This window comes from Aulonocara sp. 'chitande type north' Nkhata Bay, linkage group LG18 (assembly GCF_057382095.1).
Source record: "Aulonocara sp. 'chitande type north' Nkhata Bay isolate Kocher_YH1m ecotype deep benthic linkage group LG18, A_spYH_male_GT1.1, whole genome shotgun sequence".
NCBI classification, from domain to species: Eukaryota; Metazoa; Chordata; class Actinopteri; order Cichliformes; family Cichlidae; genus Aulonocara; species Aulonocara sp. 'chitande type north' Nkhata Bay.
Genome location: NC_141361.1, coordinates 5,295,969 through 5,313,731, shown reverse-complemented (window position 1 = coordinate 5,313,731; position 17,763 = coordinate 5,295,969). Strand labels below are relative to the sequence as shown.

General features: G+C 40.1%; 2 protein-coding genes across 6 annotated transcripts; both read right to left on the bottom strand.

The window, feature by feature from the left end:
* Positions 1–4,293: 4,293 nt before the first annotated feature.
* Positions 4,294–5,985, bottom strand: LOC147307772 (tripartite motif-containing protein 16-like). Of its 2 annotated transcripts, XM_086273071.1 has the most exons (2): positions 5,627–5,967; positions 4,294–5,455 (listed from the first exon to the last, which is right to left on the bottom strand). In XM_086273071.1, the coding sequence occupies exons 1-2, from the start codon at positions 5,965–5,967 to the stop codon at positions 4,294–4,296; spliced, it is 1,503 nt and encodes a 500-aa protein (XP_086129197.1). The 2 variants fall into 2 exon arrangements, with proteins under 2 accessions (XP_086129197.1, XP_086129198.1); XM_086273072.1 differs by having other exon boundaries at positions 4,294–5,985.
* An 8,253-nt stretch (positions 5,986–14,238) lies between these two features.
* On the bottom strand, positions 14,239–17,445 carry LOC147307771 (uncharacterized). 4 transcript variants are annotated; one of them, XM_086273140.1, is made up of 6 exons: positions 16,749–17,445; positions 16,499–16,641; positions 16,240–16,376; positions 16,036–16,129; positions 15,840–15,950; positions 15,627–15,765 (listed from the first exon to the last, which is right to left on the bottom strand). In XM_086273140.1, the coding sequence occupies exons 1-5, from the start codon at positions 16,960–16,962 to the stop codon at positions 15,900–15,902; spliced, it is 639 nt and encodes a 212-aa protein (XP_086129266.1). In that variant the 5' UTR covers positions 16,963–17,445; the 3' UTR covers positions 15,627–15,765; positions 15,840–15,899. The 4 variants fall into 4 exon arrangements, with proteins under 4 accessions (XP_086129269.1, XP_086129266.1, XP_086129268.1 ...); XM_086273142.1 differs by having other exon boundaries at positions 15,840–15,932; XM_086273143.1 differs by lacking the exons at positions 16,036–16,129; positions 16,240–16,376; positions 16,499–16,641; positions 16,749–17,445 and adding exons at positions 14,239–14,940; positions 15,049–15,176; positions 15,274–15,445 and having other exon boundaries at positions 15,539–15,765; positions 15,840–15,926.
* Between the last annotated feature and the right edge of the window lie 318 nt (positions 17,446–17,763).

The following is a 17,763-nucleotide window of genomic DNA, read 5'->3' as shown; positions in this document are numbered from 1 at the left end:
TAAAGCCCATCTCTCAAAGTCCCTGCCGGCCTGCCTCCACCTCGGGAAGCCTGTGGGTGCAGACGGACGTGAGGAGCACCACAGGCGGCAGAGGACTGTCTGTAGCCCCGGAGTGAGGGTCAGAGAGCCGAAGCAGACAGCGAACTGTGGCACAGTGCAGAAAACAGAAGCTTTCCCTCCCTGCCTCCTTTATCTTAATCTTCTAAATAAATCTTCTATAAAGGCACTTTCTCTCGGTTTCAAGGTTTGTTTAATGCTAAAAGTTTACCGTAAAAAAGAGACGCACTTGTGTGATTAGCCGCTCCCTGATTTCAGTATGTTAGCCTACAAGCTGAGCTCTGATCAGGTCCTACATGAGTTGTATTCTTGTGTTAGTCCACTGAGACCATCGCAGTTTTACCTGTTATGCGTAACTTTATCTCGGGTTTCCGGCTGATATCCAGCAGTCTCTGCTGAAGGTTGATCTCATACTGGACGATCAGACGTTCTGTTAACCTCAGAGCAGATTTCTTCTGCAGCAGTCAGCCGGTCTCTCCACTATTGCTTCTAAACGAACAATAAAAAAAATGTAATTATAGAAAAACACTTCTGAGAAGATAAAGTTTTAGTTAAAGTCTGTAATGAGGGCATGTTGCTCACATTTGCAGGTGAAATTAAAAGTGTGTAAAAATGAAGTTATTTGTGCACTCTGATGCAAATGAGAACTTGAGTTCTGACATTTTTCAGCAACATTAAGAGTAAAAAAAACCTTTCAAACAAAAAAGAACTCACTTATTACTGACTGACTGATGATCTATTTTGGAGTTGATCTCGAAACTGATCTACATCTTGATATTTTTCAAAATAATCTTCACTATTGGGGGTGGCTGTAGCTCAGGCGGTAGAGCAGATCATCTACTGATCGGTTCGATTCCCGGCTTCACCTAGTCTGCATTTCAAATATCCTTGGGCAAGATACTAACTCCAAGTTGCCTCAAGTTGCTCTTTGATCTGTGGAATGTGTGTCTGAATGTTGGTAGAAAGCACTAAGAAAAATGTGCTTGTGCGAATGGGAGTGAGTGGGTGAATGCACAAGTTTTGTAAAGCGCTTTGAGTGCTCAAGATTGAGTAGAAAAGCGCTATATAAGAACCAGTCCATTTAAAACTCCCTGTCATGTTTTCACGAATACACATTAAATAGATCTGACTGATACAAACTGTAGGTTTAATATTAATGTTAACACTTCAGAAAAGCCATTACAGTTTTACCGCTGGTCTGTAAATCTTTCTCAGGTTTCCAGATGTTATGCAGCTGTCTGAGCCGCTCTTCCCCGCTCCAGACGACGATGCCTTCATCCTCGTGTTTCACTACAAGCTGTTCTCCCTCTTGACTGATGCAGAGTTCCTCCTGTTCCTCTTTGATCTGTGGGGGATCTGTGTCCTCCTGGTCCAGATTGAAGTTCCTCTCCTGCTTCCAGACCTGCTGGCCAGCCAGATCTTCCTCCTCCTTACACTTCATGTTGATGTGGGACTTGAGGAACAAAGTAAAAAGAAAAAGATTAGACAGGTAAAGGTGCAGCCTCAGTCAGCAGGGCTGTACACTGTGAGCATGTTGCTCACATATGTGAGAGAGGTTTGTACAAATGTTTCAGAAGCACCATGTGACTCCCTCTCTTTGTTGGAAAGTCTTATTAATTCACTTTATAACTATTACTTTGAAGATAAATTTCTACCATCACAAAAATATTATGACCTCTTTAAAAACAAACAACGGCAACTACATGACTTAAATTCCATGTTTAGATGAAGGTAATGGTCAATGCCTTTTGACAGGGGAAAAACCTCCACACAGAAGAATCTTACTTGGCTGAATCATAAATTATTCACCATGATTAAAACTGCAGATGAGCAATAATCTGCATTTTATTTTAGCCAAAGAGGAATGTTTCTGTTTGTCTGTGATCTGACTTTTTCTGCTGGGTCCAAATTTCATTTTATCCTGTGTAAGTTTGTTTCTCTTCCTGTTAACTAGCAAAGTCAAAATCACCTTGATTCATTTAACTTTAATTCAATTATAAATGTAATCATTTTATTGAACAATTAATTTCATTTCAATGAAAAACAATTACTTAAAAGAAAGAGATTAAGTTGGAGAGAGACATGTGGCCATCTTTTAGTGAGTTAGACCCTGATTAAGGGCTATTTTTAAAAGTAAAGCCCATCTCTCAAAGTCCCTGCCGGCCTGCCTCCACCTCGGGAAGTCTGTGGGTGCAGACGGAGGTGAGGAGCACCACAGGCGGCAGAGAACTGTCTGTAGCCCCGGAGTGAGGCGTCGTGAACCGAAGCAGACAGCGAACTGTGGCACAGTGCAGAAAACCGAAGCTTTCCCTCCCTGTTTGGTTTTGATGTGTCTCATGAAAGTCTATTGTTAAAAGTTGACCTTTAAAAAAAACGGACGCACTTGTTTGATTAGCTGCTCTCTGATTTTAGCCTGTTAGCTTACAGACTGAGCTCAGATCGTTCCTGTGTTAGTTCATTGAGAACATCACAGTTTTACATACCTGCTGCGTGACTTCATCTCGGGTCTCCGGCTGATATACAGCAGTCTGAGCCAGTGGCGGATCTCATCATCCTGGACGACTGTTTTTAATGTTTTTAACCACGGAGATTTCTTCTGCATCATCAGTCTCTCATTGTTAAACTCTCCCAGAAACTGAAGACAGTTGTGCCATTTCCGCGCTTCTTCTTCTTCTATTGAGTAGACGGCAGACTACACATGTCCAAGGGTAATACTGTCCTCCTCAGGCCATTGGCATCAAGTCAAAGCCTTAAAGTCTGGTACTTTGCGCATGGTCATTTTTTACGAACAGCAGAATCACAAGACAAAGCGTGCCAATGTTTATACTTTTCACTGTGACTGCCAAATAGATGAAAAAGTAGATGTTAAAAAACAACTTATAGTTTTGTCATTGGGCTGGTAGAAAGCTATGAGTTTCTGTCCCTTTGTCTGACCTTAGAGACTTATTTTAAAAGGAAACATTACAATCCTTTAAAGCAAGTATTTTCACCTCTGTTCCCCCCTCTGTACTTAGCTTTTTTGTTGTCATGTCAGTAATTGTCCAGTTGATGGCTCCCTTGGATCACAAGCCTGTCTCATGAGTCCAAGTGAATATATTCTTAATAAACAGCTTTGAAGAATTTGTGACCAACTTTGTTTAATTCGGAACATCATCATCATGAGTCAAACTCACTCTTGGATCTACAAAATATTGAACAAAAACAAACATCACTGAATCATAAGGTATTTGCTCCAACTCTTAGTCCAGAAACACATGAGTGAACTAGATCAGCTGCTCCTCCAGTTCAGCTGTGGATTTATATCATTATTTATATTTGTAAAGTGGATATGCAGTTTTTCAGTACTAATATAAGCATTTTATATCATTGCTTTATTGACAGATGTTTGGTGTTCAAGGTCAGGCATCAGTTTGAAAAAAACAAACAAACACACTGAGTTGAACTTGAACTTCCTACTGACAAAAACTAAAATTGGTGCAAAAATAACCAGAAACATATAAGAAGCATCCTGGAGGTGCTGCAGACAAGATAGGACCAATAACATGTCAACAGGAAATCCTTTTTACTAATTTGTTTATTTCTTTTTAGATTTTTACTCTCCATTTTAAGCCATGATGTTTGCTGATACTGTGTTCCTACTGTTTGTTCTCATTAATAGTTCTGTTTTTAACATTCTGTGCTGAAGCTGGAGGAAATGTTTCTACAGTGTCAGATGATACAGCTCCAAACTAAATAAGTGACTAACTAACGATGCTTTAATACACTTTACTATAAATTATGATATAGTGCACTTTCTTAAAATTTCTTATTGCTCTGTAATTAATTGTTTTCTTTATAAATGTACAAATGAGAATAAAATCTGTGTGATAAAGGAAGGTCTGTAGACTTCTCTGTTAAGATCAGTGAAGAGAAACAACAACATACAAATACCTAAGAAAAATATTCAGTAAACATTTAGAAGATAGAGAAGTTTATGTTGTCATGTGGAGAAATTTTTCAAATAAAAATATCCATAAGCATTGATAGTCTCCATGGCTGAACAGACACAGGAAAGAGCTCCACCTATAAAACGTAAAAACATCAAGACAACATGTTGAAGATGTCGAGGTACTGCCCATAATGTTTGACTGACATCTGATTTATGTGCAGCACATAAATACCACAATAATGATGGAGAGAAACTAAAAGGGAACTAAAATACAGATTTAAACTTACAACAATATGAAAGACTTCAGTCTATTTCACTTTAATCAACTCAGCAGTGGCTCCATAATTACGGTAAACCAACAGTCCAGCATAGAGCGGCTGAGTGAATGTGGTCTGGACTCTGTGGAGGAGAGTCATGGTTTCAGAGACGCTGTAGAAGGACAAAATACCTGCTCTGTGATCCAGGTACACTCCTACTCTGGAGGAACGAGGACCTGAGACAGGAGTTTTAATGTTGTTGTACCGAAATGTAAAACTGTTGTTGTTACAATTTAATGACCAAGATTTGTCATTCCATCCAAATAAACATTCATCACCTCCTTTTCTGCTGATATTCTTGTATGCGACTGCTACATCAACTCCTCCCCCTCTCCACTCCACCTCCCAGTAACAACGTTCAGTCAGACTCTCTCTACTCAGGACCTGATACCACCAAGTGAATCTGTCTGGATGATCAGAATAAGACTGTTGTTGTTTCATAAATGTTGCTTTTCTGTTCCCCTCTGATAATAACAGCCATGTGTTTGCTGTGTTTGGATCCAGTGTGATTTCACATGAATATTTTAAGAATCCAGCTCTGGTCTTTGGCTCTGGTTGTGACAGTGAAACATCCACTTCAGTGACTGTCAGTGAGATGTTTGTCCGTTCCTCTCTCAGAATGTCCTGTAGTTTATCTCTGACCTCTGACACAGCTGCTGTCACATCCTCAAAGTAGCTCAGAGGACGGATATTGATGCTGGATGAGTCTGTAGACTCACTGAGTGCTGACAGTGAGGGGTAGTTGTGTAGAAACTGGATGTGATCCTCTGTGTGTGAGAGCTGCTTCAGCTCAGCATCTTTCCTCTTCAGCTCAGTGATCTCCTGCTCCAGCTTCTCCTGAAGCTCTTTGACTCGACTCACTTCAGTTTCCTGCTGGGATCTGATCTGCTGCTTCACATCAGAGCTTCTTTTCTGGATGAGATGGATCAGCTCAGTGAAGATCTTCTCACTGTGCTCCACTGTTTGATCAGCAGACTGATTGATGGCCTCCACCTCCTGTTGAAGCAGCTTCACATCTTTCTCTCTGTCCTGGATTCTCTGCTGGATGTTTTGTCGACTCACCTCCAGCTTTCTCTGCCTCTCAGTCCTTTCTGCTGCAGCTGAGACTGTGTCGTGGCCTTTATGTTCATCCACAGGGCAGAGATAACAGATACTCTGCTGATCAGTACGGCAGAACATCTTCATCACCTCATCATGACGAGAGCAGATGTTCTCCTGGAGCTTCTTGGAGGGCTCCACCAGCTTGTGTTTCTTGAATGTAGGTGAATCATAATGAGTCTGAAGGTGTTTCTCACAGTAAGATGCCAGACAGACTAAACAGGACTTGAAGGCTTTCATTTTTCTCCCAGTGCAGACATCACAGGCCACATCTTCAGGTCCAGCATAGCAGTGATCAGCAGGAGCAGCTTGGAGTCCAGTCTTCTTCAGCTCCTCCACTAAAACTGCTAACATGGTGTTTTTCACCAGGACAGGCCTCGCTGTGAAAGTCTGTCTGCACTGAGGGCAGCTGTAGATTTTCTTCTTTTCCTCTTCATCCCAGAAGCTTTCAATACAGTTCATGCAGTAGCTGTGTCCACAGGGAATAGCCACCGGATTCTTCAGTAGATCCAAACAGATCGAACAAGAGAAGGTTTCTCGGTCCAGCTGAACACTTTTCTGCGCCATTTCACCCAACAGTGTCAGTGACTGTGTGAGTTTCACTTCCTCAGAACTGAAACTGCTCTGATCTAAACAACATAGGTTTCTGTAGCGAATGGGATCTGTCAGCTCTTATACGTCACCACATGTTGGTTGCACCCATCTTCAAACTGCAGATCAGAAGGGGAGGGAACAAGGGAACATGTGGACAGAGAGGAGGTGCTGAGTTAGAGAGCAGGAAGAGGGAGGGTTATCAGACACTAATTCAATCCTGGAACATGTGAGCCTGTGAGTTTTTCATTTAAAAATAGCACTGCTCAGCCTTTAAAGTTGTTAAATAAACTTAACATTTAAAAGACAATCTTTTTATGTAAATTAGTTTAAATGATCATTTTAGTCATTACAGGATATCAAATACTGCAGCTGAACTAAGAAATTGTTGTAGAAAAAAGCAATAAAAGGTCGTTCCCCCTCTGTCCCCTCCTGGTCACCTGTGCCTCAATTTTATGAGATGAGATGGATCAGCTCAGTGAAGATCTTCTCACTGTGCTCACTGTTTTATCAGCAGACTGATTTTATTCCACAACCTAGACATCCACATTACTCACACTCTCATAACACATACATATAGGGCCTTGGGATCGGCCATGTTATACGGTGTCCAGAGGACAGTCTTTGTATTCAACCTCACCTCTGGCGCCGGTGCCTATGGAGCGTCAGGACTGCCATAATGAATTAATTAAATACACCATTAAATAATGAATTAAATGTGGCAATAATTAATTAAAATTGGAATTAATTAATTAAATAAATAGTTATGACACATGTAATTAATTAATTATTGACACGTTTAATTAATTATTTATGTATTTCACATTTTAATTAATTATTCCATCCATCCATCCATCCATTCGCTTCCACTTATCCTTTTCAGGGTCGCGGGGGGCGCTGGAGCCTATCCCAGCTGTCATAGGGCGAGAGGCGGGGTACACCCTGGACAGGTCGCCAGTCTGTCGCAGGGCCAACACACATTTAATTAATTAATTATTGACACATTTAATTAATTATTTAATGATATATTTATTCATTTCATTTTGGCAGTCCTGGCGCCTGGCTCTCATCTTGAAATAATTTTATCTGTCAGCCTCACCCATCAAACTCAGGGGGCGGGGTTAACGCTGATCAAGTCAAAACCATTATTTTTTGTTACAGTGCTCCATTTTAAACCAACATTAAGACAAGACAGACAATACGCTAACTAAGAATAGTACAATATATACATATATATACATACATACATACATACATACATACATACATAAGTCACTTATAAATAAATATTTGGAAAAGAAACATGTGTAGTTGTAGCAGCAAACAGTGTGTTAAGTGGATGCGTTGTACAGGGAGATGGCCACAGGCAGGAAAGATTTCCTGTGTCGTTCAGTGGTGCTTTTCGGTAATCTCAGTCTCTCACTGAACGAGCTCCTGTGACTGACCAACATGTCATGGAGTGGGTGGGAGGTGTTATCCAACATTGTCTTTATCTTGGACAGCATCCGCCTCTCCGACACCACCTTGAGGGAGTCCAGCTCCATCCCCACAACATTGCTGGCCTTACGGATCAGTTTATTAAGTCTGTTGGCATCTGCGACCCTCAGCCTGCTCCCCCAGCATGCAACAGCATAGAGGATCGCACTGGCCACCACAGACTCATAGAAAATCCTCAGCATTTTCTGGCAGATGTTGAAGGACCTCAGTCGCCTCAAAAAATAGAGACGACTCTGGCCCTTCCTGTAAAGTGCTGTGGTGTTTTTAGCCCAGTCCAGTTTATTGTCAATGTGTACTCCAAGGTATTTATAGTCCTCCACAATGTCAACACTGACCCCCTGGATTGAAACAGGGGTCAAGTGTTTCCTGGTCTTCCTGAAGTCCACGATCAGTTCCTTGGTCTTTGCCACGTTGAGCTGCAGATGATTCTGCTCACACCACGTGACAAAGGAGTCGACCACAGCCCGTACTCTGTCTCATCATCCCTGCTGATGCATCCAACCACCGCAGAGTCATCAGAAAACTTCTGAAGATGGCAGGTCTCTGTGCAGTGGCTGAAGTCTGTGGTGTAGAGGGTGAAGAGGAAGGGGGAGAGGACAGTCCCCTGTGGTGCCCCTGTGTTGCTAATCACCTTGTCAGACACACACTGTGGGAGACGTACATATTGTGGTCTTCCTGTCAGGTAATCAACAATCCAGGACACCAGAGAAGCATCCACCTGCATCGCTGCTAACTTATCACCCAGGAGGGTCGGCCTGATGGTGTTGAAAGCACTGGAAAAGTCAAAAAACATGACCCTCACAGTGCTCGCCGGCTGGTCCAGATGGGTGTAGACACGATTGAGCAGGTAGATGATGGCGTCCTCAGTTCCGAGACGAGGCTGATAAGCGAACTGAAGGGGATCCAGATGTGGTCTTACTATGGGTCGCAGCTGGTCCAGGATGAGCCTTTCCAGGGTCTTCATGATGTGGGAGGTCAGTGCCACGGGCCTGTAATCCTGGGGGCCACTGGGACGAGGCGTCTTTGGTACAGGGACGAGGCATGATGTCTTCCACATCACCGGGACCCTCTGCAGACTCAGACTCAGCATAAACAGTTTATGAAAGACTCCACACAGCTGGGGGGCACAGGCCTTGAGGACAAGGGGACTCACTCCGTCTGGTCCAGCAGACTTGCCTGAGTGAAGTCTCCTCATTTGCATCTCAACCTGGTATTGAGTGAAGGTGATGGGAAAAATAGAGGAGACCTTCCACACAAGGCTTGCCTTTCTTGCTTTTAATGAAGATCCTTTAAAGCCTTATCTCTCTCAAGGCTTCTCCTTGCTATTTCTCATTTGTAACTGAAACATACAGAAAATGAAAATAAATTGCTAGCTAATACACATCTTAATGACAACTTACTGATTAGCCTAGCTTAACACGTGCGTTACATTAGCATCACAGTTCACTCCATGTAAACACATATAAAAGTTATCTCTGAACATATTAATACTCACAAAGACGAACGTTTCCCAAGGTACAAGCGTGTAGGGCACTCTTAGCGTGTACATGAACTCGTTCACTCTTTTAATACTGCCGAAACACTTTTCACGGCATTAACGGAGAAAATACGTCAAAGATATGTTAATGATCAGAGCGCTCCCTCGCTCCCATTTCCGCACATACAATACAAAGATCGCTTGTGATAACGATGTCTCACTCTGAGCAAATTACAAACCCATACATTTTAACTGTTTTTAGCATGAATCACTTATAATATTTCTTAACTTTGAACTTATTTATCACTTTGCTTATGTAACTTAATCAGACTATGCACTAACTACTGACTTTTGACCAAAAGGCATAACATAGTAACTGCTGGCTTTAACTGTACAAAGGTTGTTCGACACTATGAAACACATACAGACTTCATGATGTTCGGCTAATATTTTTATTGTGAATATTAATCATGAGGGTAAACGGCCCTGTACACCACGGAGCGAGGTCAGCATATCCACGATATGCAGAGTTTCCCAGCTGACTAACTGCCAACTATTCCAGAGACGTGAAAATATACAGCATAAAGAAAAGTGTAAGAGACCCAGCAGCAGATTAGAATAACAGTTATACATTTAATAAATCACCAAATGAATCCAAGAAACGAGCAAACCTGTTCCGACAATTTGAGTTTGTGTTCCCTCAGCTGCAGACTCGCTGCTGTTTAAATGTTTGAAAAGGAAGATTAGATATAAACAAACGTCAAACGTAGACTCATTCTGCCTTCACATTTGATATGAGGCCACACAGTAAAAAACTGTCAATTTTACACTTAGAGAGTTGATTTTAACTCTGTTTCAGATAACATTTGGTCCCACTCAAAATTAGGGTAAAATTTACTCTATGGCCAGTGTTAACTTTTTAGTGTTAATTCTACTCAGTTTAGTGTCAAAATTAACAACAAAATGTGTAAAAATATTTAACACTGAGGGTTATTCACACTGTTTAGAGTAATATGATTTCACTTTATAGAGTTATTTTTAGTCCAAGTTCACTCTAATGTGTAATAATATTTCATTTTCATTATTTTTTCATATTTATCATATGATGCTATATTTCTAAATGGCTGTGATCTATCCTATATTATGAAAATAACTACAAACATACAGGTTACAGTAACAGCATTTATTAGCATAACAAACTCTTACAAATGACAGTAAGTAATGACAGTTGTCATTCACTCCATACGACAATTGTATGTCAAAAGGCCTGGGATAATGCAGGCTGTCAACATGAAAGACAACTAAATCTTGCTTTGTCCTGGTCAACTCATAAGCATGGAAATGTTCTTGAAAGGCTACTGTACATAATGGCAAAATGAGAAGTACCAGTTTCCAGAGGTGTGGACTCGAGTCACATGACTTGGACTCGAGTCAGACTCGAGTCATTAATTTTATGACTTTAGACTTGACTTGAAAAAATGTTGTAAGACTTGTGACTTGACTTGGACTTTTACACCAATGACTTGGGACTTGAATTGGACTTGAACCGGTTTACTTGAAAAGACTTGATATTTTACCCCAAATATAAAATTTAACATGCATATTATATAGAGATTGAAAATGTGACGTCATTCACGGGTAGAACCGCAAAGGATTCTGGGAACTCGTGGCAAGCGGTACTAGCGCACGCAGACTTTCAATTAAAATCAGTCACACAGCGATAAAAAGAAACACAAAAATGTCAAGAAGCCGTTGTATTATTAACTGCAACAGCCGGTCGCATGACAGCCACGGGAAGCCGACGGGTAAAGAGATCGGTTGTTATCGGATTACCTCGTTGAAGAGAAATTGTTCGAGCCATGTTTCCGAAGTAACAAAGACGCGATGGATGGCCTGGATTGCAGCCATTCAAAGACCAAATATAACGTCCCAGAACCCTCCAGCTCACAGGTTAGTCTGCTCCAAGCATTTACACGAAGGTCAGTGTTTTTTAGTAGTTAATGCGTCATTTTTCTTAACATAATTGGTGATATAGGTTACAAGCAAGTCTGGCGCTGAACAGAAATTGTCGCGCTATGCTCCTTTATTTATTGTGCATAAATAGTGAATTGTCCTGACACAATATTGCGTTTCGCTTCTGTTATTATGGTACATTGACAAAAACATATACTTTTATTCACAGGATAAAACAGTTGTTTTGTATCACTAATTGTCCAGTACGATTACAGCATACAATATTATTGTCACTGCTACATTTCTGTGATGCTACCAGAAATTATTTCCACTACTAATTAATTACCGTTGAGCTCAAAGGTCCTATTAATAAACTGTTAAGGAATGTGTATTTATGACGACGATTTGTGAGACTGGTAAACTTATGATACGTACGATGGTCTTTCGTTCTACACGGTGCATTTCATGGTCCCTGTACCCATCCGTCGGTAAACTATACCTGGGCTTGTTGCAGTGACCTGAAGTTACTAAACTTCATGAGTGTATGCACTCACTCCAAGAACCGTATGATTATAAATATGCATATAAATATGCTAAGATGAGATAGCTGACTTCATCTAACTAGCAAATGTTGTCCAGGCTACGTTGGTGATGCAGTTTTTTTTAATGTGTATGATATTTTTGTCATGCGATTTTAAAGCTGGTCCTACAACCGCATCCAAGAATAACATGCAGCTTATCTCAGAACTGTTGGTGAAAATTATTCTTGGGGCTAGGTTTAATTGAGCTGCATTTTAAAGAGGTGCAATTTCACAATTTGTGTATATTTTCTAAGTTCACTATTTTGTCATGTGTTGAGAAAAACACAGATTTTAAAATTACATGGTCTAATATTTACATTTAGCATAACTGCAACATTATTTTTTCGTTGTTTTTTTTTTTAAAGACTCGAAAGGACTTGAAATTCAAAGTTTCAGACTTGTGACTTGACTCGGACTTTTACACCAGTGACTTGAGACTCGACTCTGACTTGCCTGACATTACTTGAGACTTGACTTGAGACTTGAGGATAAAGACTTGAGACTTACTTGAGACTTGCAAAACAATGACTTGGTCCCACCTCTGCCAGTTTCTCATGTATTATCAGAACTGACTCAATCTGGTAAAACACAGGCATTTCAGACACTACTTTGCCACAAATAACCAAATGCGGGCGGTAAACAATACCATTCTGTTTAGCCCAGTTCACTTTCATAACTTGAACTCTATTGGGCAGTTGCATTGCTATTGCAATTCCAGAACCTCCTTTTACCATATCTAAAGACACCATTTTTCCTGGACCAATGTCTAACCGACTAAAGGTTGTTGAAGATTGCCAAATGTATGCCATATAATTCTGGTGTTTTTTTGGCCAGCGTTTTGGTGATATTTTTGAATGATTTGAGCAGTTTCTTGAAAAAATTGTGCTTACCTTCATAGCGCATGCACCAACTATGAAGTACAGGCCCTATTTTTTGGATGCAGCGAGGATAATGGATAAGAAAATGGTGCTTTGGTAAAAGGTTTTTCTGGGGATACAACATCTTGAACAGTTTGTGGTGTTCCACAATCAAATGTTTTAAATATACACACATACCTTGAGATAACATAGGAGAAAATACAATGTTAACTATCTGTAGTAATAAAAGTAGTAGGCCCCGATGTTGGTCAGTAGAGGTTACCAAATCTCCAAACATGAGGGGAACATTCCTCAGTAAGCACCATGTCTGAATAGCATTCAGTCCCAGATCATTAGACTCTCCACCTAAATTCACAGCTACTGGCCTATTGTTTTTCTCCATGAATCCATAATCAAAACTTTGTATTCTCAAATTCACTTCTCCCAATGTAAGATGTTGTTCTTTTAAATACAAAAACAATAACTTCAGTTTGTACTGGGCCACTCCTTCCAAAACATCATGCATCACATCAACTGAGAAGTTCTCAGTTGTGTGAAAATATGTCAGTGAATTCAATAAGCATGAACTCTTTACACCAAAAACATAAGGAAGCAATGGATTATTAGACATTTCCTGACAGTGAGCAGTGTGGTTGTCTTTGGTGCGCAACACTATTTTGGGGGAAATCTTCAGAGAATTCTGTTTGAAAGTCATCTTTATCAGCTAAACAAAACCTGCAACAGTACCTTGCACTGAAAGACTCCACCAGACCAAACAAGCTATGTAAGCCTAAATTATCACCAGTGACCTGTACCACACTACCACGAACATAACCACCGAATAGTGGAATCTCAATACCATCGCTCTCTAACACTTTAATGTCTCGAACAATAGGAACAAGAATTTCACTAAAACCATAACGTTTCAGATCTTGTGCATGAAATAAGGCACAAAGGTGTATGTTGGCCAAAAAAGAATTCCATTTGGGAGAGAAGTTTCTTAAGGTAAAATATACTGCACCCAACTTGTGAATACCTCGCTTGGAACCAAGAGGATTTGCAACCTCAAAGTCATCATAGAACATTTGGATCTGAACTGTGTGCTTTTCTGTTGAAAAAAAGAGGGCGTGTCTTCAATAGAGATCCATCACAAATATCTCTGCGTCTTAAATCACAAGTGTCTGATTTTTTCAACATTTCTCCAACATGCTGACTCTTAAATATTGATTCCAATGTTGATAAAACTGGAACATACATGAATTTATCTTGAACAACTGCCTGATCATATGTTCCAGTCTTTTTATTTCGCCTTGTGTCAAATCTTGAGCCAATTACACATTCAACTGGTTCTACAGTTTCCCACTTGTCTGATAAATATTTTGACCTCTTGTACTCAGAATTAAGAACTGAGAAAGGATTCTCTAACTCATCAAAACATGCTTCAACTTTCTTGCACATTTCTGTTTCTCTTTCATTACTAAATACATGCTTAATGACTGTTTCTTTAGCATGTTGTTGGATATCTTGAACAATCTCTTCCATGGAATTCACTACAGAATTCACTACACTTTGGCCTACACCTGCTGCCTTTAGATCAGAAATAACAGCTGCACAACTATTTACAAGGTCTGCTGAAGATAATTCCGACTCAGCCTCTAAATCAGGGGTGTCAAACTCAAATACACAGTGGGCCAAAATTCAAAACTGGAACAAAGTCGCGGGCTAACATTAATATTTATTGAAAAAAAAAATCTTCCTCTAGATATAAGAATGAATCTTTTTTTATGGACTCAAACAAGTTTTGCTGAAAACCTGAATATGGAACAAGCAAAGCTTAATACTAAACAAAATATATATTAACTGTATAATACCAGTAGGCCAGCTCTAATAGTAATTTGGTATGGCTTCGCGGGCCAAATGTAATCAGGCTGCGGGCCAAATCTGGCCCGCGGGCCAGAGTTTGACACCTATGCTCTAAATGTTCAGGCACCACATCAACATTAGCAGTAGTACTTGTGTCCGTAACACTTTGAACTGGTGAAAAATCTAGTTCTGCAGAATCAAATGAACTGCTTACGTGGCATTTGTTCAGGTGCTTTCTAAAGCCAGAAAAACTACTAAAAGAACGTGAGCATCCCACTTGGCCACATTTGAGATATAGTGTCCTCCCAGTACAGAGACCATGAATTACCTTAAGGTGTTTTACAAGGCTGTTTGGTCTACCATGATCACTTTTGCAAAGAAAGCACTTCATTATTTTGATCTCAATGGATACTAACGCACCATTCTTGCTCGCAACTCTGGGAGTTTCCTTTGTTTCCCCAACATCAATGTTGTAAATGGTTGTTTGCAGAAAAGTGAAAAAGTTGGTCAGGGATGAACTGTATGACGTATCAAAGACATAATGGGCCTTAAAGAGTTCATCAAGGGCTCCTACTGAACCTGTCGCTTTACATGGAAGTGCATGCTTGTCAATCACAATGAAGAAGGTGTGGATGCTGCTTCTTGTGGGTCCCTGAGCAAGAAGGTAGGGCTGACTGCTTCGGGTGATGTTGTCTAGATGCTGCTGTACACTGGTTCCAGCCTACAACAACACATTAAACAGCAGTATTTAGTGACTATCCCATTAGATTAGATCACCTTACTGTACATTACAATGGCGGTGATGGAATATATATTTTAAATAACATACCTTTAGGAATTTGATGAGGTTATCGACAGCTTGAGATGCAGACATCTTTCCTGGTCTCTTTCACCCTTGTGCAGATGGCGGTAGCAGATGTAGCAGCAGCAAGATAGCAGACATGTCACTGTCCCAGCCTACAGACGAATAAACAAAGAATTACTCCAAAAATACATTCGATAGACAGAATTGCCTATATAACCAACAATGGCAAATAAAAACAGTCAGTCATACCATTCTCAACTTCAGTAGCTGACTCAGCATTGCACATCAACTCCAAGAGCTCCGAGGTGGGTACAAGTCCATGACTTTCCTTTACAATCTTTGATTTGAGATCGATGGGCCACCTCTCCAAGAATTTGTTGGCAGTGACCTCATCAAACAGGAGTCTGAAATCTTGTTCTATCTATAATGCAAAAATAGAAGATAAGAGGTGTAATGAGTGAAATTGCAAGCTGCATGGAATATTTCAGTGATTCAACAAATGAAGATGTCTTACCAGTCCTGGTGTGTCCAGAAACCGCGGGAAGACTATGAAGACATCTGCTGCATTCTTATCATCGCTGACCATTGAATGCCGATAAATGAAGGTAGCTTTCATCTTTTCACGGATAGTGTCTTCATCAGCAGAGTGTCTCAAAAGAGCAATAGCTGCTTTTACATCCTCATCTGATAACACTGTCTCAGTGGTGAGTGGTCTGGATCGACCACGGCCTGGCCCGCCAACTTAAGAAAAAACAATTTGATTGACTCCTGCCTACAAATTAGATCAGAATCATTTAAATCACAAGTGAACTTACTTTTAGGAGATTTGGAAAGTGAGACACTTCTTTCCTCTGCAGCTTTTCTTTGAATTGTCTTCAACCGCCACGCAAGGTATCCTGAACCGCTCTCTGGATCATAGTAATGTTCTTATGTAATTAAATACAAGCAGAATGTTATCAACATTTCTGAGGGCAACTATGTGTTTAATGTTGCAAAGTCCCCTTTACTTACATATCCATGTTGTGAATATGGGTCTTCCAGATATGGAAACAGAGCAACAATCCCCTGCGCATACATCACTCTTACACTTTTAGGGGGAGATGTCCTAATGTATAAATTCAGTGATGACCGTCACTCAATTGGCATTGAACATCACAATTAAAAATAATACAATACTAAAAATGTTTCTTTATAGACTACATTTATGATTCTTACCCATGTGCTTCTGTCATCTCAGCAGCAAGTATGTTTATCATCTGTCTTCTAGTTGCATCTGTCAGAGATTTGGTTTTTGCATACTCTTGTATGATGTGTTCACCACCAGGCTTTGTTGTTAGGATTTTTTCAATCAACTTAAATAGACATAAAATATGAAGTCAGAAATTTTTTAAACCTTGAGAAAAACTGGAAAACGATTACATAAAAACACTTCACATCAAACATGCAAATTAGACTAACAATGTTCACTACCCACAGCTTTTGCCTCATAGTTTATATGGCATGGCCTTTTAGGTTGTCTTCCTTCAGTGGTTGCTGCTTCTTCAGGAGGTTCACACATTGTGAAGTTTAGAATGATTGTATCATCCGATGGAGAAGATGATGATGACAGAGATACACCTGTGCATTAAGGAACATGACCAAAGCAGAAGCATTAAATTTAACTGTTAATGCTTCAATCTCAACCTTTAAATTTCATATAAACATATACGTATGTGAGTGATTACCAAGTTCTTCATTGCTCAGCATGACTCGGAAGGTTACAGGTGACCCCTTCACTATTTCTTCAAACACCTCTGCGTCTACTTCTGTGTCAGACTGGTCAAACACCTTCATATCTAGCTGTCTGCCTTCTGGTATGTTAAATTTTAGGCACGCTGAAGTAAGGTAAGAGAAAAGAAATGTTACAGAAATTGTTAAAAAAAAAAAAAGGCCATGCATTTTCTTATCAAATGGTAGAGTAAGGCTATGTCTTCACAAAATATTGATGAGATGAAGCTTAAGAATATAGGTAATTCTCATTCATTGTTGAAGTAGAAACAATTATCAACTTAGGTAGTTGACTTAGAATATAATTAAGCTTGTTTATTGACCAGGTAAACGTTGTTATCTTGTTTTATCCTGATATTCTAACCTTCTTTCATGAAAGCATCAAATGTCAGGGCCCTATTTCAGGAAGCCGGTTTAGAAAACTCAGAGTGAAAAACGATACTCAGGGTTGAGTAACCCCGAACTGTCCAACTCGGAATATTCGGTTTCAGAAAGGCTGATAACAATTAGTTCAATCAACGCGGAGTTGCTTTAACCCCAAGTCAAGCGCGCGCACGAGGATACATAAAGCCCTGATTAGTGGAGCACAGATTAAGCGAGTCACCATGGAGACGGAGGGAAAGAAGGCGCGGTCAATGTATTTTACAGCGCTTGAGGCCGAAATTCTGATGGCAGCATATGCCGATAACATGCAAATTTTGTGGAAAAAAAGTAACACAGCCTCAGCTGCAAAACAAAGGGAGCATGCATGGCAAAACATAGCCGACAGAGTCAATGCGTGAGTGTTACTTTAAACATTGATCTAGGGATTTCCACCCATTTAACACGTTATTTTATTTTTTATTTTATACATTTTATTTTGTGACGTGATGTGAGCGCAGGTGCAACCCAACAGGCCCCAAACGTTCCTGGCAGCAAGTAAAAATGAAATATAAAAATATAGTCCAAACAGGTAAGGTGTAATTGTATTAT